This window comes from Lontra canadensis, unplaced genomic scaffold (genome assembly GCF_010015895.1).
Source record: "Lontra canadensis isolate GAN:19392208 unplaced genomic scaffold, GSC_riverotter_1.0 scaffold18, whole genome shotgun sequence".
NCBI lineage: Eukaryota > Metazoa > Chordata > Mammalia > Carnivora > Mustelidae > Lontra > Lontra canadensis.
The window spans coordinates 22,625,392-22,651,123 of record NW_022631012.1 but is presented as its reverse complement, the minus strand read 5'-3'; the positions used below and the strand labels follow the sequence as shown (position 1 = coordinate 22,651,123).

The 25,732-nt window shown below is 46.0% G+C and overlaps 1 protein-coding gene and 1 non-coding gene across 4 annotated transcripts; one reads left to right on the top strand and one right to left on the bottom strand.

Annotated features, from left to right (window-relative positions):
* On the bottom strand, positions 1–25,360 carry NEMP2 (nuclear envelope integral membrane protein 2). Of its 3 annotated transcripts, none has more exons than XM_032860221.1 (9): positions 25,195–25,360; positions 15,486–15,601; positions 10,696–10,927; positions 10,492–10,564; positions 9,105–9,198; positions 8,180–8,294; positions 5,874–6,099; positions 2,540–2,713; positions 1–1,859 (listed from the first exon to the last, which is right to left on the bottom strand). In XM_032860221.1, exons 1-9 carry the CDS (start codon positions 25,298–25,300, stop codon positions 1,736–1,738), a joined length of 1,260 nt encoding a protein of 419 aa, XP_032716112.1. In that variant the 5' UTR covers positions 25,301–25,360; the 3' UTR covers positions 1–1,735. The 3 variants fall into 3 exon arrangements, with proteins under 3 accessions (XP_032716112.1, XP_032716113.1, XP_032716114.1); XM_032860222.1 differs by lacking the exon at positions 25,195–25,360 and adding an exon at positions 17,548–17,895; XM_032860223.1 differs by lacking the exons at positions 1–1,859; positions 2,540–2,713; positions 25,195–25,360 and adding an exon at positions 19,083–19,339 and having other exon boundaries at positions 5,472–6,099.
* On the top strand, positions 17,153–17,289 carry LOC116869268. The gene has a single exon (XR_004383010.1).
* Positions 25,361–25,732: the final 372 nt, after the last annotated feature.

The window sequence follows — 25,732 nt, the reverse complement described above, 5'->3', positions numbered from 1 at the left end:
TGTAAAAAAAATCAGATTAAACTATAACAAAAAAGACATGAGAACCATTTATAATTATAAAACATCATCATCACAATCATCATAAATCTGAATGGAAGATTCTTTGGTATTTGAAATTAGTCTCTGAAAGCACAGATTGAATTTAGTGCATTTCACAAAAAATTGCAAAGCTCCAATATTAAAAGTATCTGGCCAAAGAGAAACTTGTTAAAACACTGACACACTGTTTCAAAGAGGAAATATCACTGAAAATCAACCTAGAAGTTCCAAATGGAAGCCATGCTCTCATTCAACAATTTAGAAACACTCTGCTGAACGTGGCTCAGGACAGCGGCTTCAAATTCTCTCTACACCCCTCCTCCGAAATGCTTCTTTCAGTAAAAGGGGAGCCCTCATTCTTTATGCCTCTATTCTTTATGAACCCATCACAGCAAAAAAGCCCATGTTTGTTCTTAAAGTTAACCAGTTTAGCCCATCCTAACCCTTGTGTTGTTTTGCCCTGCTCACAGCATTTCTCGGCTCTTAAGTGTTGGCCTTCTCGCCCCAGGATTCAAGTTCACAGTCCCTCATTTCACTCTGGAGAATCAAGAAAAAAAGATGTGTTCTGTGAAGAAAGATCACAAATCTGTTTGGTAGGAAACTGTTACAAATATATGTAACTAAATTTTTAAAAATGGACCAGTCAGCTCAAAATGTCACAGGAAGTTAAATGTCTTCAATTCCAACATACAAAAAAATTACAGAAAATAATTCTCATTTCTAATTTTTACATGTCTATAAAAATATTATCAAGCTTTAAAATATAATCTTAAGAAATGTTTCTCTATCATAGTTACCAAATAGCTAACTGTCCATTATTTAAAAAATTTTTAAAAAGTCACCAATATGGTTAGACCCAAGGCTCTAGGGAGATGGCCCCTAGGCTCACCTCTGAAAGTCTCTTCTTAACCCTGAGTTGCAGGAGACGCTAGGGCTGCAGTTCTAGTCCCAGTGACGCCTCTAAATGGTTTTGGACAAGTTATTTATCCTCCTCAAACCTCAATCTTGCCATTGTTAGCATTTTCCAAACTGTTCATAGGAATATTAATCTCATGAAAAAGGGATCTGTGGTCAAATTAAGTCAGAAACTGCTGCACACAACTTCTCTTGAGGAGATTCACAATGTGCATCAGCAGCATTAAAGGCTCTGAGAAATCCTGCAGCGTGTTTGTTCAACTGTGTATCAATCTTAGATGACCTCAGAATCCCTTTACTGACTAGCACTTACGAGCATCCTCTGGATCCTTCTCTGGAGAACCCTGGTCCAGCGGCCACAGGTCTCTGGCGGCACTTTTACGGAGAGCACGTAGGAAGAGCCAGCCAGTGTTCTGACACGGGTTCTGAAGGTTAAGAGGGTTAAGATATAGCGTCCTGGTGTTGATGGGGCAGGTGTTCGTGTTCAGTGGCTCCTTGAAGATCAACATGAGTCCCCTGTTCCTGATGACAGTCTTCACTCAGGGAAAGTGGTAACGACTGTCCCAGAATCTTGAGGGCAACCTATAGCACAGTAAGTATCAGAACTCGCCAGGAATGAAAAGTTATCTTCGACATAGTTCAGTCTTCCTTTCCAGTAGGACTTCTTCCCATAGTAAATGCTTTTGCCACTGTTCCCTAGAACAGCTCTGGCCAACGTTAATAGGATCCTGGCCCTTAACCCATTTCCTTGTCCAGAAGGGAGTGAACTCACAGGCGGCCATCAGGCCGTCCTCAGGTTAAACAGCTGCTCCTCCAAGAAGGCGCCCCCGAACCCGTACTGCTCTTCGTGCAGACTCATTTCTTCAGGTGACAAGTGGCTTCCTCCGAGAACAAAGTCTGCAAATCTGATAAGCATTTATTTGTTTTAAATAAGGTCAATGTCATCACAGAAAGGTTTATTTGGAAGATAACATGTTCTCTTGCTATCTATCTTCCTTAATTAAATCTGACTTTATGTCAATAGAGAACAGCAGTTATACACTGGATGTAAAAACGGCAGCGGCTTGTGGGATCCTTGTAGAGAAATTCAGGGGCAGAGCAGAGAAGCAGGCACGCTTACGAGCACTGGCTGCCACCGAACATACCCACTCCCGTTCGCTCATTCCCTCCCTTTCTTACTAGACTCATTATCCACGGTTATTTTAGCCCATCAATACTTTCGTTTCAACGCTCAGTCTGAGGGCACTGTTACTCGGATACGGCTATGAGGAAGGGGAAGAAGATGTTGGGGCAGAGTGTCTCCTGTTCAACTTTGTGAAAATGATCTTCCATACCGGGGACCCCCACGTGCACGAGATCTTTCTGCCCTTCCCTCCCCGACACGTCCGGTAAGCGTCTGTCCTGGCCCTGGCAGCGGGACACGAGTCGGGGCGCTGAGGGAAAGCAGAGCCTCCTCGGCAGCCTCCGCCACCTGCTCCCGGCAGGTCTGCTCCGGGTCTGAAGCGCGCCGGCGACCCAGGCGACCCGCCGCGGCGCCCGCACACCCCCTCCCCCCACGTGGGCAGGAGCACGGCGCAGGGCTTACCTGCTGGGGGCGCGGAGTCTGGAGACGACCACCCACGCCGGGAAGTCCGGCCGGCGGCAGGCGCGCCGCAGCTCCTCCAGGGCGCCGCTGGTCTCGGCGTCCGCCTGCTCGCGGTACTCGTCCTCGGTGAGGAACCTGCCCGGCGTGTGTGCGGCCCGCCACCGCGTCGTCTTCCTGAAACACGCGGCATTTGGCTGCTGGAGTCTGGTCAGAGCTGACCGCCCAACTCAACCCTTGAGACTCGCAAAACACGTTTCTGAGAACGGAACAGTGCCACCTGACTTCCTTGAGGGGACACCGGAGCTCAGGGCTCCTGCCGGGACCGCGGCACACGGCATGCACAGCTGGGCCTCGCTCGGCGTTTCCTCTCCTCCTGGACCGTCCTGGATTACATTTCTAGGAATTTGAGGCTCAACTTCTGACAGACCTATTAACTGTGCTTTTCATCTCAGAGCCTTTTAACTGCACAAGCAGACCACGAAGCCTGCCCTGTCATGCTTGCCCGCTCGCTCTCTTAGGCACTAAGGGAAGCAATGCTGGGAGACGCCCTTAAGGAGGCCTGGTAGAATCAACGACCACTTAGCGCAGAGACCCAAAAAAGGGAAGGGAGGATCTGTGGGGTACCACCTCCACCTGGTGGTGGAGATCCTGACTAATCCCAGAGACGAGGAATAAACACTGAACAAGGATCGGTAATTTATAGTAATTCCTCCCTTGCCATATGCTGAGGGGCTCGTGACTGGAATTTTTTTTTCCCAACCAGGAAAGTCCTAAAGGGAAGAATCTCATAAAAATGGCAAGATGATAACGTTTTAACGCATCTGTACATTTAACAATGAGTTTTTTAAAATATTCTCGGGTGGCTTAATAATTTAAAAAAATAAACAAATAAAAATATTCTTGGGTGCTTTCAAATTTAACCAGAGAGTCCCAAATCTGGATGAGTGTTAAGAATGATCAGGAGGTGGTTTACACAGATATCCTCTTGAGGGCTGGGAACTGAAAAACCTTTAAACTTTTGAAGACTGTGTGGTGGTGAAGGGTCAGATCAGGGCACGGCTGACATTATTTCCTTCTCTTTTTCTGAATACCAGTCCGGTCTCCCTCGAGGAAAACCTCTGGCCTCTGAGCAGAAGACTAGGGCACGACTCTGGCTTTGAGGTTTATCCCCAGAATCAACAGAAGCAATTCCTTAGCCACTCTGAGCCTCGCTTTGCACATAAGAACAAAGTGAAAGCAGTAACGTCTACCTCACAGGTCACTGTGGGGATGAAATGAGGTATTCTGTGTAAAAGGCTTAGCACAGTGAGTGGCCTCTAGCGAGACTTCAACAAGGATGACTGAGAGAGTAGCGACCCTACACTAGGGCATATTCAAACAGCTCTTTGTAAAACTAAACTACTGTACAAATCAAGGTATCATTTCTCTGGTTTGTTAGTTAACTCGTATGTTCCTGTTTTATCCTGTTGTTCCTCACATAATTATTCACTGGCAAAACGAGAAGCTAAGGAAATTACAGAACATCGTATTAGGTTCACGTTAACAGAGTGTGCAAGTGCGCAGGACCATCATGCAGATAACAGAACACACTTCACACTTGGCATGGCAACTGGATGTTTGAGGAGAGAGAGGCCCAAATTCTGTCTTGGGTTCCTCAAGCCACAAGCCTGGCAAAGGGCTGGAGGCCTGGGAAATGTGGACTGGCCAGCATCCTCCTAGCAGAGGGACCTCTGGTAATCCCAGTCACTGTCAGCCTCTGAGGCAGGACCAGGAGCAGCAGCCGCCAGCAGCAGCCCCTCCGACCAGGCCCTGCTGCCTTTCAGTCTTGCCAACATTCTCTACACAAGGGCCCTGTCCTGTCACTGGTATGTGCTTAACACAGTGACACAGTTACATATGCAGTCCCAGATCCGTAAACTACCACTTACCAGAGTCTTCTTCCTCTCGGCTAGGTTTGCCTCATAAATATTTATTAACTCCCTCACTGCCTGACTGTAGGCCCTCATCACCTCTTGCGTGCTTGTCTGTGATGTCACTGCCTCGGGGCCTCCCGGTTATACACAGCCCCTATGCCAGAAGACAGCTGGGCCCCATCCTGCCACCCAGGGAGGTTCACGGTCTCCGCTTTGATCCTGACTGCTGAATGTATTTTTATTTCCAGATTAGTTGCCAACATTTAAACATAAGAATTCACATTCAAATCCATATTCCCAGCTTTTCTAAAAAACAAAAAACAGAAGATCTGGCAAGGCAGGGCCCGTACTCCTCCATGACAACAGTCAGCTCAAGCTGAGTAGTGACTGCCCCCTTTCTGAGGAGGCTGCACTGTAGAACTTCCCACAGTCCTCAGGAGCGCCCCAGCACCTGACCCCTGCTCAGCATGGCCCCCTCGGTTCCAGCCCAAAGCCACTGGATTCATGACTCTGGTCCAAGCAGCAGGCAGAGAGCGCTGACTGAAATGCATGATGGCTTCCGGCCTCCACTACCTCAGACCCAGACGAGATTCCTTAGCGCAGCCTGTGATGCCTCCACAGCGTTGCCGATGCCCACCGCGCTCGCCAGCCTCATGATGCTACCAGACCGGGCCATCACCCTGTCAGGAAAGTCCTTTCCACATTTACTCACCTCGCTGTTTTAATTCATGAAGATTCAGCCTAGTAATTTCTTCTTCAGGCACTCCCGGGAACCCTCTCTATGTGCCGTAGTCCCTGATCAGGTATATCTTAACACTTCAAAGACACAGAACTGTAAGCTGCTGTCTCGACGAGCATGCCTCAGGGGGAGAAACTGTCCCTCCGTTTGTGCACCCGACTCAAAAAAAGGTGTCTGGACTCGATGACTAAGGACAGACATAATACAGCTGTGGCAGTGAAGTTCCCTCATCTTTCTGTATTTTTAAAGGGCTTAAGCCTTAGCTTAAAACCTAAAAAAAAGTGCTAAGCATAAATAGTACTTTTCAATCATTTTTCTAGTTCTCTTTCATAAGCACAACAAATACCTTTAAAGCAATCTTGGGCCCTAATGAAATGAAATGTAGAATGAAAGTACAAATTTTAGGCAACCCAGAGTGCAAGTAATTTTGCCACTGATTTTAGTGAATTCTGGGTGAGCTGTAATTACCTAGTAACTGGGGGCAGTTCCCTGAAAGACTAATGAAGATGAGAGATGGAGATGGGATTCGACACTACATTCTCTAGCCTCCTCCTCTCTCAAATCCCCAGATGAAATATAGTTAATCATAAGACGAAATATGACACGAGCAAGAAACTTACCAAAACAATAAATAAAACCAGAGCTCAAAATGTCCAATTTACAAGGCAAAAAAGATACACACCACCTCACATAACTGAAGGCTTTCAGGGGGTAGCGCAGACTCCTGAAGGACAGGATGAGGACCATGACTGCATAAGAGCACTGGGGCACGGTGACCCCGCAGTAGATCAGGACCAGGGCAAGGAGCCGCAGTGTCCACGCCAGGAGATTTATGCTCCTTTCATTGACAAGGGGCCCGTGTTTGTAACAAACAGCAAAGCTGACAAATCCCACCATTAGGACATAGCCTGCAAAAAAGCAGAAGAACTTGAAAATCTGAACTTGAAAAGCTGTATGAAAAATCCTGGCAGAGCATTAACTTAAGCTAAGAACATATCAGAAAGCCTTCATATTTATGATTTCTTTTTCCAAAGAAGTAAGACTGAAAAACACATAGAGGGATGGTTATTCCTTCCATGTGACACTGCCTTTTGTAATAATTAAGGATATGCAATAATAAATTATTACGATATGTATCTGTTTTTTAGTCCAGAGTCTCAATGGACCAATGTTCTCATGGTTGCTCTGGTTAGGATTTAAGCCTCAGCGTATGTCACAGCTGGCTACAAACTCTATTTTTTATTTTTACTTTCTAGTTAAAAAAGGAAAGTATGATTTTATAACGGAGGGACCCCACTGCACCCCCCAGTGGGTTTCTGCTCAGTTTCTGCACTAACAATGGTGGGACGATGAGACAGTCCTCATCTCTTACTGGGATCCGACGTGAAACGTGCATTTCTCGTGTATCCCACTATGTGTTTCACTCATACCTAAGCAAGCCTCAAGATCGACTTTCCAGTTCAGAAAGGGGAGAGAGGAGCAAGTTAAATTACACCACAAAGGAGTAATGAGAGAAATCCAGAAAGTGGGACACTCTATAAGACAAGTAGATTGGTCTCGTCATCATATCACTATGATGAAAAAAGGAATTGTTACGGATTTAAAAAGACTTATGAGACATCGCAGATGCAAAATATGGTTCTGGACTATATCTCCCCTTACACAACCAACCATCAAGGGCACTTAGGAAATCTAAACATGACCTGAGTAATTTATGTACTTACCATTTTTTAAATTTAATTGTTATTTAACTACAGAGGAAAATGTTCTTGTTTTTTAGAGATGCTTACTGAACTAGTCAGGGGGACATACCATGATCTCTATAATTTACTTTAAAAATACTTTATCATGGTGGGGGCGCGCCTGGGTGGCTCAGTGTGTTAGGCCTCTGCCTTCGGCTCAGGTCATGATCCCAGTGTTCTGGAATCAAACCCACATCGGGCTCTCTGCTCAGTGGGGAGCCTGCCTCCCCCCTTCTCTCTGCCTGCCTCTCTGCCTACTTGTGATCTCTGTCAAATAAATAAATAAAATCTTAAAAAAAAAAAGAAAAAAGAATACAGGCCAGTATATATATATAAAAACAAACTTTATCATAGGAACTCCTGGGTGGCTCAGTTGTTTAAGCGGGTGACTCTTGATTTTGGCTCAGGACGTGATCTCAGGGTCCTGAGATGGAACCCCACAGCTGAGTCCCCTGGCCAGCTACATGCTCAGAGTCTGCTTAAGGATTTTTCTCCTGCCTCTGCCCATCTCCCTACACCCATGCACATACTCTTTCTCTCTCAAATAAATGAATAAATAAATCTTAAAAAATACTTTATCAAAAAAAGGAGCGTTAGCTAAAGACAAAATATTCAATTAAAACAAAAAATTGATTGCTTTTGTTTTGGGTGGGTGGACTTATGTGAAAAATTTGGTGCTAAGGGGTTAGGAGAAAACTGATCCTCCCATTCTCCATGATTTCCCAAGTAGAACAAATAAATAATTTTAAAAAGCTGTTTGGTTTTGGTTACATGAAATAAAAACAAGTGGTTTCCTAATAGCCTCTCTGTTTCTGAAAATTCAAGTTTTCATTAGTCATTTATATTTAGAATTTCTCACCTTCCATGCTGAATACATGAAGAAAAGGAAAGAACCACATTTCAGAGAAATTTTTTCATTACAAGTTAGATCTGGCTAGAGCTTAACCACAATTCAATGGCATACAAGCAGTCAAAAGAGACAAACATTTTTTTTTTTTTTGCTCTTTTGATCATTAGTACAGAAAACTAAGAAAGATGTCATAGGGGAAAAAACAGTCTAAAATGAGATCTATTGAACTGAAATCATCAACTGTGGGAATAAAATTTAAAAATACTTTTAACAGCACTTTTCCTTAGTTCAAAAGGAAAATTTAGACTCTGGAAAGAAATGTATTTCAAAAGAAGGACTCCAGTTGTACTTTTCAGCTTTACCAACAATAGAACATACTTTTAAAAAATTACCTACCTAATACATATACTCTGTTTTCATGCCACAGCCACTTGAGGTCCTCCATCCATCCGCACACAGCATAAACTGAAGCAAACCAACAACCGACCATTAGAGCCCAAAAGGTGCTGTACTGTGTGCGGAAGAAAATAAATGACAGTTTTTGGTTCACTCACTCTCACAAAAATAGGAGTAAACAAATCAACCCTTTCTATTAGAAACTTCTACATCAAATTGCACTGATGTCAATTTGAGATACTCTCTAGAGTCTTGTTGAAGTTATGGTCCATGAACCAGCAGCATCAGCACCACCCGGGAGCCTGCTGGAACGCAGACTCTCAGGCCCCCTGGCAGACTAGGAGTCAGAGTCTACATTTCAACAGCATCCTCGGGACACTGGAAAAGCACTATTTTAAAGAAGAAATTTATCTCGAAATGATGCCGGTGTTACAAGCTTTAAAGAGAGTATCTGCAACGTTATCATCATGAACTACTATTTATCCTCAGCTAAGTACAAAGCATTCTTTCATGAAAGGTGTTCTGGGAACTAATAATAATGAAGAAAATCCCCAGATATAGCAACGCAGCTACTCAAGGCCTTGATTGCTCAGCATCGCGGCCTTCCTCGGCTCTGCTAAGACAAGACAGATTTCTACTCAGCACAGGTCAGCCCCCTGCCACTCATAGAAAAATCTATTACCTAAAAGTAAAAAGGTCTCAAAAAAATTATCACCAAAACTTAATACTTACTTTATGGTATATATAGTAACAAATACAAACGGAAACTCTAGAGAAAGATACCTTTTCAAGTCAGTTTATACAATGTAGAAACACAGTTTTAAATAGGAACTGTCACAGTCAATGTGAATTAACTTTGATCAATTTTTCATGTCTATGAGATCATGGTTTCCCTCTTCTATTCATTTATACACAGTATGCCTACCTTAGGAATAAACCTTTTCACCAGCAGCAGGACAAAGACTAATGTCATTAGAACACCTAGCACGGTCCCAGAAGAGTAATAGAAAATAGGACTTCTGTCAAGACAAGCAGATAAAAGCCATTTAAATGTTAAGCAGGACTTTCAGTATTAAAACCATGTTTAACCTGATACTAAGAATACTAAGAAGAAAAACTCAGATGGTACCTTTAATTATACCCTATACTCTTAAAAAATGAAGTCTGTACTTGAAATTTATGGTAAATAGCTTGCCACCAGCTCAAAACAAAATGTCTAAGTTACCTTCTATGTTTAGAATCTGATGCAAGAATTACTGAGCACCTCCCATGTAGCAGACGCTGGTCTGTGAGCTGTGCATGCATTCACAACAGCCCCGTGAGGTGGCTAGCCAGGTCTGAATTTCAGAGGAGAAAACAAAGGAACCAACAAATTAAAGACCTTCCCCAAGTGAGCATCTGCCAGCTGGAGGACTCAGGCTTGCAGCCCAGTCTCTCTGAGTTAACTGACTGACATTGGGTTCTAAAGGCCACAGATTACATTAAACGCACTTAATTATACTACGAGAAAGATGAACATGATTGAGAAGAGCAGGCTAAGAAGTAAAATATTATCGGAAAAAGACTCCTTTTTCATGAGAGAAGTGGTAATACGCAAAATATCAGGTTATGTTTCTCCAAGAGTCAGACACTTGTTAAATTCAACTTCTGTATCAGAGCCACAAATCTCGGAGGCAGCTTGACTCTAGCAGAAAGAGCAAGGCATCTGGCATCAGAAAACCCGAGTAGAAATCTCAGCCCTAGCAAGAGCTGTCATGTGATGATGAATGCTGGCCTTCTCATCTATGAAATGAGAACAATACAGTGCTGACACAATTGTTAAGAGGATCAGATTTTTATTTATTTATTTATTTATTTTAAAGATTTTATTTATTTATTTGACAGACAGAGATCACAAGTAGGCAGAGAAGCAGGCAGAGAGAGAGGAGGAAGCAGGCTCCCTGCTGAGCAGAGAGCCCGATGCGGGGCTCGATCCCAGAACCTTGGGATCATGACCTGAGCCAAAGGCAGAGGCATTAACCCACTGAGCCACCCAGGCACCCCGAGGATCAGATTTTTAAATGTATATTAATACATAATACAAAATAATACAAGTAAAAGCACTCTGAAATATACACATACATATCCCGTGTGCTGTTACTCAGTTTTTAAAGGCCTTTCAAGCACTATCTTCAGATCTTTTGTTTGTAAAACCACAGCAGGAACTACAAGCTAGTGTGGAAATATTTAGCATGGGGTCAAAATTGTGCTATCCTCTTTTTAAAAGGATAAAGGATAATTGACAAAATTAAGAAAGTAAAATGGATACTTACTGACTCAACGTCTTTGCATAAAAGAAGAGGAAAACGCCTGCCACAAACACAAGGAAGAGTTTGAAATCCACAACTGGAGTAAAAAAGACAGACACACACGACAAAGGTTTTACGTCAATGTAGTTAGTGAAAGAAGAGAAAACTCAATTTATTGGAATGTCACTCCAGAAAAACGAAATCCAGAAAATCAGAAAAGAAACTTACTGTTTCGAGTCACACTAATTGTATAGACAAATATCTTCTTGACAGGTTTCACAGAGAAGCACATGGTCTCTCCATATGGATTGATGATTATGGTTATTTCATTAGACTCCTTTGGTGTCCAAAAATTATGAATCATACACTTGATAAAAGATAGAATGGTTTCTGGATATTGACAATTATGTCTTTCTGTGATATATTCAATACTGAGCAGGCCTGAACTGGTAATTTTCACCTATAAAATAAGAACAAACAAATCCATAAACACATAAGCTCCTTCAAATCATGAGCAGAGGAGTGAAGAGAGCCTGAGATAACGGAGTGAACGGACAGTCAGATGTACACAATTCCGGGGATCCCAGCGATGGACCTACAGATCCGTGTTTAGTTCGAACATACTGGAGCACAGAGACTTTGCGAGGTGGACGTTTCTTCCCCTGGGTTGTAGGTGATTTATCTCCCTCTTCTAGCAAGTCGTTGTGGCCAAGGGACATGTGAAAAAGGATGGCAGAAAGCAACAGGTGGCAAACTACTTGGTCTATAAAGGGGTTTCCAGCTCTACCACTGTGTACTGTGTTTGAGGAAAAGCACTTCTTCTGGATCAGCTGTGCCTGTGTAATTCAGGCGCCCTACCCGCGCCTCCTGATGAAGAATCCAACCACGGGTCCTAAAGTCTCACAACAAAGCACCTGCTACAGTACCAAGCAGACGCCGACAATCCAGCCAGTGCTCATTCAATGACAACTGTGCCACTGCCTTTGTCTGTCCTTCTCTATTCATATTCTTCTTTGTCCAAGAGTAATGTGAGCCGGAAAAGAAGACGGAGATCACCAGCTCTCGGTCTCTGGCGTTAGGTGATATAACCCGCTACCTACCCTCCTTTCTCTTGGACTTCAGCTCCTGGCTCACTACTGCTCTCTATTTCCTGTCCTACTTCTCGGGGACTCAATACGCATAATACACACACCAAACTCCTTCCTATGCTCTGACTCTCTGCATCTTGAACTCCTCCCCTCTTGTACTCTTGCCCTCTGCCGGGCCTCAGCTCATCACTTCCACGGCCACACCCTGGACCCTGTCATTACCAAACTACAGGCCCTCTATAGGTTGTTTTATGCATCCCACTGGCTGACCACCAACTCCTACCTTTCCAGTAAGCCCCTTATAGGACCTTGACCCCAGGAAGCCTTTGACCTCACCACACATCAAGCATTTTCCCCCTGCTCCTCACCCCTTCCTTTCCAGCTAAATTCCAAGGTCAATCATTATAAGTCATTCCCTTGCATGTACCCGCCTCCTTTGCACCGCTCTTGCTTTGTCAGCCCTACCTGCAAAATCCAACCCTCCACCCGTTTCACGCTTGGATTTGTACCACCAAATGGCACCAGATAAACACACAGCAGTCTGACTTCAAGCCCGAGTGTGAACCTGAAATAGGACGTAAAGCTACAGGTGATCATACCACACATTCCTATCTACTCTCTACTCTCTTCAACAAAGATGTCATAGCTTTTCCCTTCTCAACACCAACACCTCCTCCTCACCCTCACTCTTGGCTGAAAATGGAAGAAGACGAAGTCAACAGGCTCCCATCCCATTACCCAACCAGCAGTGAGTACCTGCAGGGACGTGCTCTGCTTCCTGCCTATGGGGAGGAACTTTCTGCCACAGAGGAGATTTAAAGGAGATTCAAAGGTATCCTTTAGAGTATCCTTTGTCTACTCAAGGACATCCTACCAATAGTCCTGCCCTTTCTATTGGACCATCCTACTGATGTGGGAAACAAAGACAAAAGAAAAATTAAATTTCCTTACTACCTATAGCCCACTGGTTAAGTCCTTGAAACGGGCAGAATGACATTCCTCTAGAAACTCAGCTGCCTGGATGTTAATACTTTGCTAAGGGCAAAAGGCAATCTTAGCCCAACACCCAGGATCCTGTAAGTCTACTTTACACACAAAAATTCCTTTGGAAACTTCCTTAATCTCTATCTCTCCAAGATACATGTCGGCAATCATCCCCCAAGCATATGACCCACCAATATACAACTGAAGGGTCTGATAACTAAGGTTTCATTAGGCAGTAATAAATGACTTTTTCCCAACAACAGCTAGCCCCCTCAAGGTTCTGGAAACCTTGCTTCCAAAATTCCTTAGAGACTTACGCTGTCCCTAATCCCCTCCCAACTTAAGAGTATATAATGGGCCACTCCTCGTGACCCCAGTGTAGCCCTTTCTGCCCATCGGTCCTGTCCCCAGCTTTAATGAAATCACCTTTTGCACCAAAGATGTCTCAAGAATTCTTTCTTGGCCATTGGCTTCAAACCTTAACATCTTTCCTACATCACTATTAGCATACAAACATGTTGATACTTTTCCCATGGCGGGGTGGGGCGGGGGGGGGGGCTTCTATTGACTCCACTTTCCCCTCCAACCATCCCTTTGCTTCCGAGTGCAATCAAATTCTCTTAAAAAGTTACCCATACCTGCAGTCTTCAGTTCTTTTCCTCCAATTCTCTCTTTAACCCTCTTCAGTCATGGAGTGTTTCATGCCCAAAAGGCTGTCCCTGACAAGGTCACCAGCAGCCTTCACGTTGTTACAGCCAATTCATTCTCAGTCACCACATTTGATCCACGAACAGCATTTAGCACTGCTCATCACTCCCTTCTCCTTTTAACACCTTCTTTGTACAGTGCTCCTTCTCTCTCTCCTCTGTTGGCTCCTTCCTCCTCCCTATGTGTAAGACTGACCCAGGCTCAGCTATTGGTCCTCCAGCGAAACTCACTCCTTAGCACTGTCTATAAACACGCACCACTGCTTACTTTTTCAGAAAGTAACACAGGAAACATACAGAACCTAGTAAGACTGCTACCCACAAGGGCTAGATAGGAATAGGTAGAGGAATGAGGGGGACTGACACTTCTCTGAGAATACTTCTGCATAGAGTTGCAATTTAAAACCATATTAATTCCAACCCTACTAATACATGTTAATAAGATCAACTAAGATAGGGAAAAAACCTGAAAACAATAAAAACAAATATATTTCAAATGGAAATGGTAACAAATAAAACAAAATATATTTCAAATGAATAATATAATCATATTAAAGGAGGTGTGTGGGAATGAGTTAACCTAAGTGATTCTGGAGCACAGTATTTAAACTATACACTCTCACACTAGAGGTAAAACATACTCTAAACAAATACTGACAAATAAATTACTATTCTAGAATTAGACAAATAAATCAATATATTGAGAATAATGAAAACTAGTTTCCCGCCATCAGAGAAAAAAGTTACAAATATGGCAAGGAGATGAGAACAAACCCAGTAGTATGGAAGATACCAGAACTCGTGTTTTTCAACAGATGGAGAGACAGAAATAGAACGTCCACAGGTGTATGGGTGTGTATGTTTCTGTGTGTACACATATGACAATGGTATCCCAGCACTAATAAATACACCCAACGCTGAATGCTCCTTGAAAAAAATGTATGATTCCAGAGTTGGGCTGAAGAAATTATAAGATAAGCCTGGAACATCTTGTTTACCAGAAGATGCTCAAATGATAGGCACAAAATAAAAGGACACATGAGCTACCTTAAAGGTGCTCTTACTGGCCAAATCTAGGACGATGTGAACGTCAGAGTAAATAATGAGGTAACAGACTGTAATCCACTGGATGAATGGGCAATCGTGACACCGTGTGGATACAAACAAACTGGAGGAGGAAAACCTCTTCCTTACTGAAGAGCACTGATGGATGTGGAAAGAATCGTGGAATTAGAAAATGACCATTTGATAAACATCATGATGATAACTGATTCATGCAAGGATCATCAATGGATGATAAAACTAGGAAGTGAAAACCTGATGAGGGAGGAAAAGGACACCTACATAGTTTCAAATTACCTCCTCAAAATACTCATTTATTAAAAGGGCAAAATGGTCACTTTTTAGTGGTAAAATTGTAAATTTCCGGAGACCACCTTAACCAGGTGATCAAAGTGGTGTGTATCATCAGTAATGGCACAAATCAACATCCTGTGCCTTCTGATACGCTGTCCTATCTTTTCCCTCAGCGTAGAATACGCTCTCTTCGTATAGTATCTTGGTAACTCACGAACTTCATTAACATCTTTCTCAAATATCACCTTCTCAACAAGAACTACCCTGACCACTCTTTTTATACTGTAACTTACTCCCCACCTCCCTCATTCCACCTCCCTTACTCTGCATTTTCTGTTTCCATGGCACTTACTCGTTTTATAATTTTCTTCTCTACCTCCTACCCCTCGGAGCCTAAAAATCATAGGAACAGGGATCTGTTTTAGGATCCTACGATACTGATGTATCCTAAGAGCCAGTAATAGTTCCTAGCCCTTAGCAAGTGCTTAATAAATATGTTAAGTGCTGAATGAAGGGAAGTACTAGGCTACTGAGATTAACTATTATCTTGGCCATCCCTGGGATCAGAGAAGGGCTTGGGCTAGAAATTATTCTGGAAAGTAGGAGAGAGGGTGTTGTCTTGAGTTGTGTCTGAACAGTGAGCACACTGTGCTCACTTGGATACCATATTTCTTTGGAATGGTTTGGAGAAGGGCTGATAAAAAGCATGAAGAATTAATGTTCCCTTCCACATGCCCCTTTCCCTTGGGTCACTCTATGTGATTTCTGAGTCAGCTTTCGTACTGATACGCTGCTCTATGCCATACAAAAGCTATTTTTTATTCGTGAACTAGAACATTTTAATTCTCAGTTCCTAAGACATGATTTAAATGTAGGCTCTTACCTGCATAGTTGACCACATATATTTCCACTCCATTTGGGAATTTCGATTGTAGCAGTAACAGTCCGAATCAGATGTTTTAATAAAATCCATTTCCTTCAGAGCTTTACACCTTAGAACTGAGAGATGGAAAAGAGAAGTACTTTCTAAAATATTTTATTTCCCAGAATCTTATCTTTTTTTTCTTTTTCTTCACAAGAATAATGCTGTTTTTACATACTCTAACCAATGAATTTTTCTACATGGTAGTTACAGTCCCTCAGTCTTTCCAGCCCACAGGAGACAGACAAAAAAAATTATAGTCCCGTGTCAATTCTCTTAGGATATATGGAAGGTACTGTAGGAACACAGAGAACAGGTACTTCAGTCTTGGAGCAGAGGGTAAGAATTGGGGGCAGCTTCCTAGAAAGGGGGAAATGTGAGAGAGCACTGAAGGGGGAGCCGGAGGCAGCGAGACAGAGAAGACAGGTCAGAGGGCGGCAAGAGATGAGGGAAATCAGGGAAGCGGTTTAGTCATTCACTGAGGATGGTGTAGTATGGGGAATACATGGGGGCCTTCCAACATCTGCAGGGAGAAGCAAACAGTGGCCACCACTTCAAGGAGTACAGACAGCGCGTTGAATGCAGAGCACTGAAGCCTTTTAGGTAAGCATCAAAGTCTCAGCAAGAAACTGCTGACACTCCCCAGGGTTTTACGGAAGAGTTCAGAAGGCTGGGGCAGAGTTAAGGCATTAACACCATGAGCTAAGGCACTCGGAACTTCCTAGACAGCAATGACAGCAGGAAGCCTGTAACATCCCTAGGCCTGAAATGGCAAAAGCAGGGCTTGATGTTACTGGAGCTTCTCAAGCCACGAGGACAGTCTAATGGGATGCAATCCCTGACAGAATGTGGGATGGTGGGACGAAGGGAGCACTACGTCAGCCTCTGTCTCCTGCCCTCCTAGCAGGGCCTCTCACTGGCCAAACACAATGGGAACCAAAGGGCCTTTGAAGCAGCCCCAGTGATACAGCCCACAGACGTCAGCTTCCAGACACTGAGCAGGGGAGGGAAGGACAAACAGAGAATCACCAGTTTTACCAGGGAAACAACAGGCACCCAGTTGTGTTTTAGAAAAAGCATTCTCTAAGCAACGTGCAATTTTAGAGGTGAAGAAGACTGAAAGCAGAAGAACCACCAAGGAGGTTACTGCAGCAACCTAAGCAAGGACAGAGCTGGGTAGGAGGGAGAACGAACAGATTAAAGACCACTCATGACTGGGGACCAACAGGCTCTGGAGAGTCATTAGATAAGGCAGCACAAGAAAGGACAGTTCTGTTAAGTGGAGAGATGGCAAGGCCCTTCACGCCAATAAGGAACACCGGAGAAGATGCAAGCTCGGGCAGGGAAAGGGGGATGAGTTCGATCTGGGACATAACTAAGTTCCGGTTGTGGGACTATGTGAAGATGGACGGGTCTGCAGCACAGGAGAAATCTGGAGACAGAAGTAGATACATATGTGTCTGTGTGTATAAACACACGTGCATTTGTGTGCTATATGTAACATTAAATAATGTGTAACACAACACCATATACCATAATATACAGAGGAGGAGAGACAGGTGCTTTATTAGAGAGGGTAAATAGCATAAGAAAATTATTAAGTAATGGGGTTCATTTTATTCTGTGGCTGCCTCTGTACCAGAATTTAAAATGAGGTGAGATGCCTTTTATTCCTCAGTCAGGGTTGGAGGCCAAGATCTGCCCTTGGGGATCACAGTCAGGGCTGCCACAAGCTGGCAGGCTTGCTTTCCTGTCTCAGACATCTGTGCTTACTGGGAGCCCCTACTTGGTCTACACTAGGCATGCTGACCCCCCAGCCCGACTAGGGTCTGAAGTGGCAGCACTGGGCCCTGGGCCCTCGAGATCTTCTTGGATAGTGCCAGGTTCTCACAAGCCAATCCTGGCCTGTGTTGCCCCCAAAGTAGCTTGGTGCCGGGCCTGCCCCACAGGCAACACCTAACAAACACACCTAAACAGGTAGTCATCTACCACAGAGATGGCTGTGAGGGAGTGGGGCGCTCACCTCCTGCTCTCCTACAAACAATGGCTTTGGCCCCAGGACATATCACTGGGGAGGACAGGGTGTCCAAAAGTGGGGAATTCGGCTGTGGAAGGGGCATCTGAGGCCACCTAACTCATTCTTCCCTGCCTGGATTAGTTGGGTACCAGCCAGGCTGTCCCATCCAACCACTCCGAGTCACGTCTCCCATATGTGATCCCCTACAGGACTGTGAGGAGCAGGGTGGTGAGGGAGAGTGTGAGTGAGTGCTGAGGAGGAGCTCTGCAGGCGTCTGGGCAAGGAGGTCAGACCTGACACTCAGTACAGCAGCCACAAGCACAAAAGCCCCAGTTCTTTTTTTTTTTTTTTAAAGATTTTATTTATTTATTTGACAGAGATCACAAGTAGGCAGAGAGGCAGGCAGAGAAAGAGGGGGAAGGAGGTTCCCCGCTGAGCAGAGCCCGATGTGGGGCTCGATCCCAGGACCCTGAGATCATGACCTGAGCCGAAGGCAGAGGCTTTAACCCACTGAGCCACCCAGGTACCCCAAAAATCCCCAGTTCTAAGGGTTCGCCTTTTCCAGTCTGACAGCTCTGGCCTCACACAGTTGCAAGTGGGAAATGTTCTATGCTGAAGAGCCTACTTCCATCAGCTGACAAAATCATGTTTTAGAGAAGTTTTCAAGCTCTGTTTTTCTTCAGAACAAAAGTTCTGACAGCATCATATTTTGTTCTAAAAGCAATAAACCACTTTCTGCGGGGAAAACAAATAAAGTGAACTGAGATGAAAATCCTAAATTCTTCTGGATCCAGGATAAGGTGTCACCACTGGCTCTGTCAACAGGAAACAGAGAACGAACGCTGTGGGCACACAGAGAAAGGGACCTTATGCCCATCCCCCATCTCCTTCAAGGGAAGTGCGAGCGCAACCCGCTACAGCGAAGATGAGCAAGGACAGAGTAACTAGTAACTAGTCACAATTTCATCCACTTCAGGAATGATACTGAATGAGTCCACACAGGTCCACGGCCCGCTAGAAGCGTCCTGAGCATTCTGCTGGAGAAAGTGCAGACAGACTTGGGGAGAAGACGCAGAGAGTGCCCACCCATGTGACCACATGAAAGTCACAAGAGAATCCAGTATTTTCCATCGGGACACTGCCAAATCATTTAATCTTTACTCTTAACATGGTGAGGAAATGCATATGTTTTTTAAATATATGAACAAATTTGCTGAGTTTGAGAGTCTGAGATGCAAACACAAGAGTCTACGAGACAGGTCTCAAAGAGGCACGTGAAGGAAGGTCCAGAGGCCCTCTGCATAGAGGATACGAAAAATTAAAAACGCATCCCCCAGCATGGCCTGTTTATAAACAAGACCAAAAGGAGAATGCAGAACCAGTGTGACCAACACAAAACACCCCATGCTGAGGCGAATTCTCGGGTATATCTGAGATGCAAAGGACTCCTGGCCACAGCCTACGCAGGGGAGAGGGCACTCCTGGCCATCCAAGGGCCGCAGCCAGCTGTAGAAAAGACCATGTCAGAGGCAGTGTAGAACCTGGGAGCACCTGAGCAGCGAAAGCACATTACAAGCCTCCAGGTAGTGGAAGCAGAGGTAGGACTGGAAGGAGGGCTGTGGACCGGCCTTCTGGTGTCCCTCGTTGTGCCTCTCTAGGGTCTCCTATGGTGTCTCTGAGCAGAACAGGGCTAAACCAGGTGGCAAGAGCTGACAACTTTACACCGGGGGTCCTCAATAAAAGAGGGGAATCCCTGCCTATTGTTGGAAAGGGAGTGCATTCCAACAGAACAGGGGAAGGATGGGGACACCTCAGGTCCAGACCGCAGCAGCCCCAGACCACTGTGCGAACACTGACTTCCAGCCAGCTCTCTCTTCAGGCTTTCTCCTAATACCACACTCGTGCCCAATGTTAGGCGCTTTTCTTTTCTTTCTTTTTTTTTAAAAAAGATTTTATTTATTTTATTTATTTGACAGAGAGAGATCACAAGTAGACAGAGAGGTGGTGGGGGGAAGCAGGCTCCCTGCCCAGTAGAGAGCCCAATGTGGGGCTCGATCCCAGGACCCTGAGACCATGACCTGAGCCGAAGGCAGAGGCTTTAACCCTCTGAGCCACCCAGGCGTCCCTGTTAGGCACTTTTCTTAAGGGCGACTCCAGGGCTGCTGCCTGCATTGCCTCTCCCGGTGAGCCCTACTGCTTCAAGGAATCAGCTCCGTAAGAACAGGGAACTACTCCTCTTGTTAGCTGTTTGAGGGAATAACCTCTTTCTGGGACCTGAACTTTGCAAACAAACACTGCCCTCCAATGAGTTTTTTTCTACTTGGTCCTAAGACCATCTCCTAAATCACGTGACGTCTGTAACTCTTACAAGCAAGATGGTGTAATACAGTGCGATAATTTGAATTTAGAAGTAAATGCTTCTCTGTCATCCAAGCCAGTCTCCTTGCACTTGGATTACTGTACATGCCTGGTTTCCCTGCTTCCAGCACACCCCTGTGATGTTCCCCTACAGGCCATTCTCCAATCGGCATATAGATCATTGAACAACATCAATCAGAGCACATCATTTACCTGCTGAAAACCGATGACTTCAGGCTGCAACCATAACAAAATCCACCCTCCCTTCCAAGGATCTAGTACCTCTGACATTCTCTCCTCTTCTCCCTTCTCTCAGCTGCTCAGGCCACACCAGCCCTCCCGTGCTCAAGATGCTGAGACACTCCTGCCTCGAGTTTTCCTACTTGCTGAGTCCTTGACCTGCAACCTGCGCTCCCCAGCTTCTGGCAGAGCTTCTCCTGATAACTGAGGTTTGCCCAAACGTCACCTTTTCAGGAAGGCCCCACGGTCTAAAATGGCACACACCAACCCCTTTCACCCACTTTCTTCTCACTCTGCTTTATTTTTCCTCATACTATTGTTAGTTTATACTCTGTCTCTCCATAAAGTTAGGGACAGCATGTTCATTACCGGATCCCCAGCCTTTAAATATCTGCCTTTTGTACGTAGGTTGTAATTTGAGAGTGTTGGTGGGTCATTTGGGCGTGCGTAGCAGAGACAATGAAAGCCTGGCCAATCTTTGTAAAAGGCTGCCCGGTACCAGTCAGCACCATAAAAGGAGGTGCACTCTGGCCTTCCCCTTGAAGCAACCTGATGTAATCAGACAGCCCATCCAGCCTGGGTCACATCCCACCCACGGAACCCACAGGCTACATCTCCCCCTCACCCCACCTCATCATCAATATACATTAACTACAGGGTTGAAAGCTGTAATCCTTACGATCCCTTGGGCTAGGGACCTTCTTTATCCTTCCCGGATAGAGAAGAACAGAGAGAAGCAAGAAACAGGAAGCCTGGTTTTTTTTTTTACTCATATATGGTACATCAGTGTATCCTGCAAAAGGGACCTCCCAGTTAGATGAAAGTAACTTGCTCTGAATTTCTCCTCGGTCCTCTACAGGATTAAGCAAAGTACAGACAGAGGTAGGTTGCTCTGGTATGGATACCCACAGAAACACTACTAAAGGCATGTTGTGAGGTGCTCCCCCTGGAATTCTCCAGAGTGGCCTCTGGCTTTTGAGGTGAAGCTGATGTCAAATTTACACAACACATGAGACATAACAGACGGTGTTAGCATTTCACGGTGTCCTCTGGCTACCCTCGTTATTACTAACTCTCTTCGGAGATGAACTTCATTCAGTTCACTTAAGAGCCCCTAAACATCTAAGGAACTAGAAACAGCTACAAGAAACCCCAAATCCAGCTTCATGCAGTTCATGTAAACCTTAAGCCATGGGCTAGCTGGGCTAAGCATAAAGCGGTGACTGTGACAATCAACACTGTTTATCTAGGCTTCTTCTAGAGACATTTTACTATTCAGTTTTTACTTCCTCCATCTCCACCTGAGGGAGGGAACAGAAGATGCAGCAGCTGGACTGCTTATCTGAAACCTATCAGCTGCTCGAGTCCCGAAGTCTGGGAAGCTGCCTGCTGTCTGCGGGCATCATTTATTCACGGGGCCTCAGTCTTTGCTGGTTCATTCTGTCAAGATGGAACTTCCTAGAGGCAGATGTAGGCAAACCCAAAGATATCACAATAATACCAACAAAATCCTCTCACAATACAATTCAGAAAACAAAAGGGAATTTCTAGGGATTGAGAAAAATGTAATAATAATCATTCATTTGATCAGATGAGAACAATACCTGCCCAGGGACAGCTACTGCTTCCACCTGAGGCTGAGTATGTTTCCACCCCTAGAAGGTGCCCCACAACCCAGGTATTCACGGCCTCAAACCTGATTCCAGATCTAGAGAAAGATCTGCAGGGCCAGCCCTGAATGCCATCCTTCCTACGCCTACCCCCAGCAAGGCTGCGTCGCAGCCATGACATGATCATCACCTTCTGTAACTCCCTGCAGTCCTCAAAAGGTTCTCTTAATTCTGCAATAAAACTGACTTCTGACTTTCTGGACAGTTGCTCCCAGACTGCTAAGACAAAGCACAATTATTTATATTACCAAAGAATTTGAGTCAGGGTGACCTTACCCAGTGAGATTCCTTAGTTCATTTTAATAGTACTCAATTTATAAATATTCAATTAATCTAATTTAAGACTATATAGCTTATATAAAAAAGGGACAGATGGGTTATCACCTGCTTTAATAAATTACATTTAAAATTACTACTTTGTACAGCTTTTGTCATTTATTAGTTTTCCTAAATGTAAAATGACATATTTAAGTTAAAGAATTTAGTCATACATAAAGTAAAAATATTCAAAACTTCAGAAAAAGGCAGGTAGTACTTAAGCCTACTTATAGAATATGCTAAAAATAAAAAGCACAAACACTCCTCAAATCTCAGCAGATCTTAAACAACTTCCAACATAAAAATACTTCAGCAATGTTCCTTCTAAAAATTTAACCTTCATATGGCCCTCATATGGGAAGAAAATATCTTCAGATGAAACTATAACAGAATAATAAAATCACTTATTAAATTAGAGAGCCATTTTCTCCATTTGGCCTATTACTGCTTTTCTTTTGGGACAAGAAGAGGGAAAAAAATAAAAACAAAAAGCAAAAACCAACAAAACTTAGCTCCTGAAAGCTCAAAGGAAGGATTTTTCTGGGTATTATTTGTAGATTCATATTTTCAAAGGAGTTAGCATGGAGCACCAAAGTTAGAAGGTAACTTCTCTATTCTATTAACCCTAGCTTAACAAGAATTGACTATAAATCTTGATTTTTGTTTCTCCAAGAATGTGCATAGAAAATGAATCTGAAATTAGCACGTACTGATATACATTCAGGCCGATTTTAACTTCAAGGACTGATTTTTCTTCTCCTTAGATGAATTTGAAAGTTGTGGTTTCAAACGACCTATCACTACATAGTTCAAGCCTGGGAACTCAACACGGTGGCCTGAACTACATCATAAGACAACACGTGGTTTCAAGGGTCCTCAACCTGGACTGCAAACCATGAGTAATGTTCAGCCAGCCAACTACCTGCCTCTCCTGTCACTTGCCTCTGACCTTCCTCTAAATAGGGTGACAGAAAGCTAGCCTGGCTCTGGATGTTCTCTATTTTATGGAAGGGTGTGTGTGCATTGAAGAGAATTTTACAACAATAAAGTATCATCTAATCCAAGCTTCTCATGTTATAAATGGGCCCTATTATGAAAGGAAATCCCAGCTGTTTGATCTCAGTTCATAAAATCACTTTTACAGCAGCAATGTTCCTTCGATCTAGTCTAGTCCAAGGGTTCCAAAGTGGTGTCACTGGCACACCACAGGATCCAGGATGCTCCACAGCCTGTCCCATATAAGGTGTATCTGGAATGGCAAGAGTTGCTATAAGGCTTCATAAGTTGCCATTTTTCTTGGCTCTGCGCTTTAATTTTTATCAACTCAGTGTACCTCCTGCATGTCTTGGGCAGAACAGTAGTTCTGGCATGCATTTATGTAGCTCTCTGGCTAACCAAACAAAAGAAGTCATAGTTAACACCAAATGTTGTAACACAAACATGAGAAATACTGGGTTCACAGAAGGAAATAAAAAGGTGAAGAAAATGCTGGAAATCATTCCACAATGGAACAACTTTATCGTATGATGAGAAAACGACGGTCCATAAAGACTATGGGCCCGGACCAAGGTAATTCTATGAGTGGATGGGGGCATGGAAGGAAAGTCTAGAAGTGAAGGTTCTGGATGTTGATCCGGGCCTACTTAGAAGTTTCTGGCTGCTGCCATGCTCAGAAACCCTCCGTCTTGGACACGTCTGTGATTTATCTGTTGATCCGTGTAGAATGGTTACATTTCTTAGTACTAAGCCTGCCTTTCCCCATCTATAAAATGGGTATCTAATGGTACTTGCTCTCAGAGGACTATTACAGCCATTGGACAAGATAATGCACTCAGAGCACTTTTAACACTGCTGACACTTAGTGAACACTCAACAACTGAGTGTTCAATGACCACCGGTACAGAGCAGTCGCCCAAAGTGGAAGTCACTGCAAGAGTCCCAGGGGCTGGCCGCTCCGGCAGAATCCGGCCGTCATCTCCATCCTTAGACAAAGAACCCCGACCTCGCAGGAGGAGGTCCTCTGTCCAGCCTGCAAGACCAGGCTTGGTTGCTCCCTGCAAACAGAGGCGGCAGATGAGATGAGAAGCTGGTGGACAACAGCTCCAGGAAACCTTTAAAGGACGTTGTGCGGGGGTGGGGGCGGGGCGGAACGACGCTCTGCGCGTTGTGAGCAGCAGCTGCCCCTCCGCGCGGGATCCCGGGAGCACCCCCCCCAGGGGACCGCAGCGGCACCCCAGCAGCCACCGTCCCTCGTGCCCGCGTCCCACCGCGCGCTGACCTCGCAGCGACGCCGCGGGACACGCAGTATCGGGTCACGCGGGACCGGCCGCGGGTCCCGCTCCAGGCCACAAAGCCCGTCCGCGGAGGAGCCCCGGCCTCACCCCGGAGACGAAGCCGTCGCCCGCTTGGCCCGGGTCCACAGCAACCGCCCCGGGAGAAGCACGGACGTTTCCGCCGCGAGCCACGCGTCTCCACGGGCCGCGCGGGGACGGCAGCCGGGGCCGGGAAGCTGCGGGGCCGCACACGAACCACCGCACGTCCGCGCCACGGCCGCTGCTTCGGCCGACGGGGGAACCGGGCGAGACTCGGAGCTCAGCCGTTTTGCTTCTGTTAAAACCAGGAAAACGTGCAGGTGCGGGGCGCCCGGGTGGCTCAGGCCATGGTCTCAGGGTCCCGGGATCGAGCCCCGCGTCGGGCTCTCTGCTGGGCGGGGCACCTCCTCCCCGCCCCCCGCCTGCCGCTCTGCCTGCTTGTGATCTCGGTCTGTCTCTCTCTGTCCAATACGTAAATAAAATCTTAAAAAAAAAAAAAAAAAAAAGCCCAGGGGCCGCCCGAGACACCAGGGAGCCCGAGCAGGCGGGGAGCGGGGCTGGGCCTGGCGCGGTGCCGGTTGCGCCCCGGGGTGAGCCCGGAGGAACGAGGCAGCGCCCGCCGGCTCCCCGCCTCCCCAACCCCCCCCCACGACGACGCCGGGCGCGGGCGGAGCAGCTGCCGGGCGCGGGCCGCGCGAGAGCCGGAAGCTGGGAGCCCGCGCCCGCCCCCCCGCCGGCCCCCCCGGCCCGGTTACCTGAGAGCGCGGCCGCCGCCTCCTCTCCGCGCACGGCGCCTGCGGGCGGGGCGGACAGCGGCGGCAGCCACAGGAGCAGCCACCAGCGCCCCGGGTGCCGCCGCATCCCGCCCCGGGACCAGGGCGGTGGCGCGGGCCGCGGCGGGCCGGCTATGCCGTTGGCTGCAGAAACATCGCGAGGCCCGAGAGACGAGGGGGCGGCGGGGCCCGCAGGCGGGAAAGGCCGAGACCCCGCCTACCCGCGGCCGAGGAGCAGCCGGCGCGAAGCTCCCGCAGCCGGGGGTGGGGCGCGGCCGGCGTAGGCCCGCGGGGCTCCCGGGAGCCGCCCCCCCAACCCCAGGGCTCCCGGGCCTGGCTGCCCCTGAGGCCGTCGGGCGCGCCGCGATCCCGGCAGTCTCCGCGCGAGGCGCCGGTCGTGGGGGAGGGGCCCCTCGACTGTGGGTTTTGCCTCAAACTTCTTCGACCCGTGCGTGACCTGCGGGGTTTTAGGGCTGCATTCTTGGACTTGAGTGATGCTCTGTGAAGGGGAAGACTTTGG

What these genes read in the sequence shown, in the direction of transcription:
- NEMP2 (XM_032860221.1), bottom strand. Translation starts at nt 25,300, where the DNA reads ATGCGGCGGCACCCGGGGCGCTGGTGGCTGCTCCTGTGGCTGCCGCCG. An exon ending in GGCGGCGGCCGCGCTCTCAG is followed by an intron (nt 15,602 to 25,194) that starts GTAACCGGGCCG and finishes TCCATCTCTCAG; the next exon opens with TTCTAAGGTGTAAAGCTCTG. An exon ending in AATTAGTGTGACTCGAAACA is followed by an intron (nt 10,565 to 10,695) that starts GTAAGTTTCTTT and finishes TTTTTACTCCAG; the next exon opens with TTGTGGATTTCAAACTCTTC.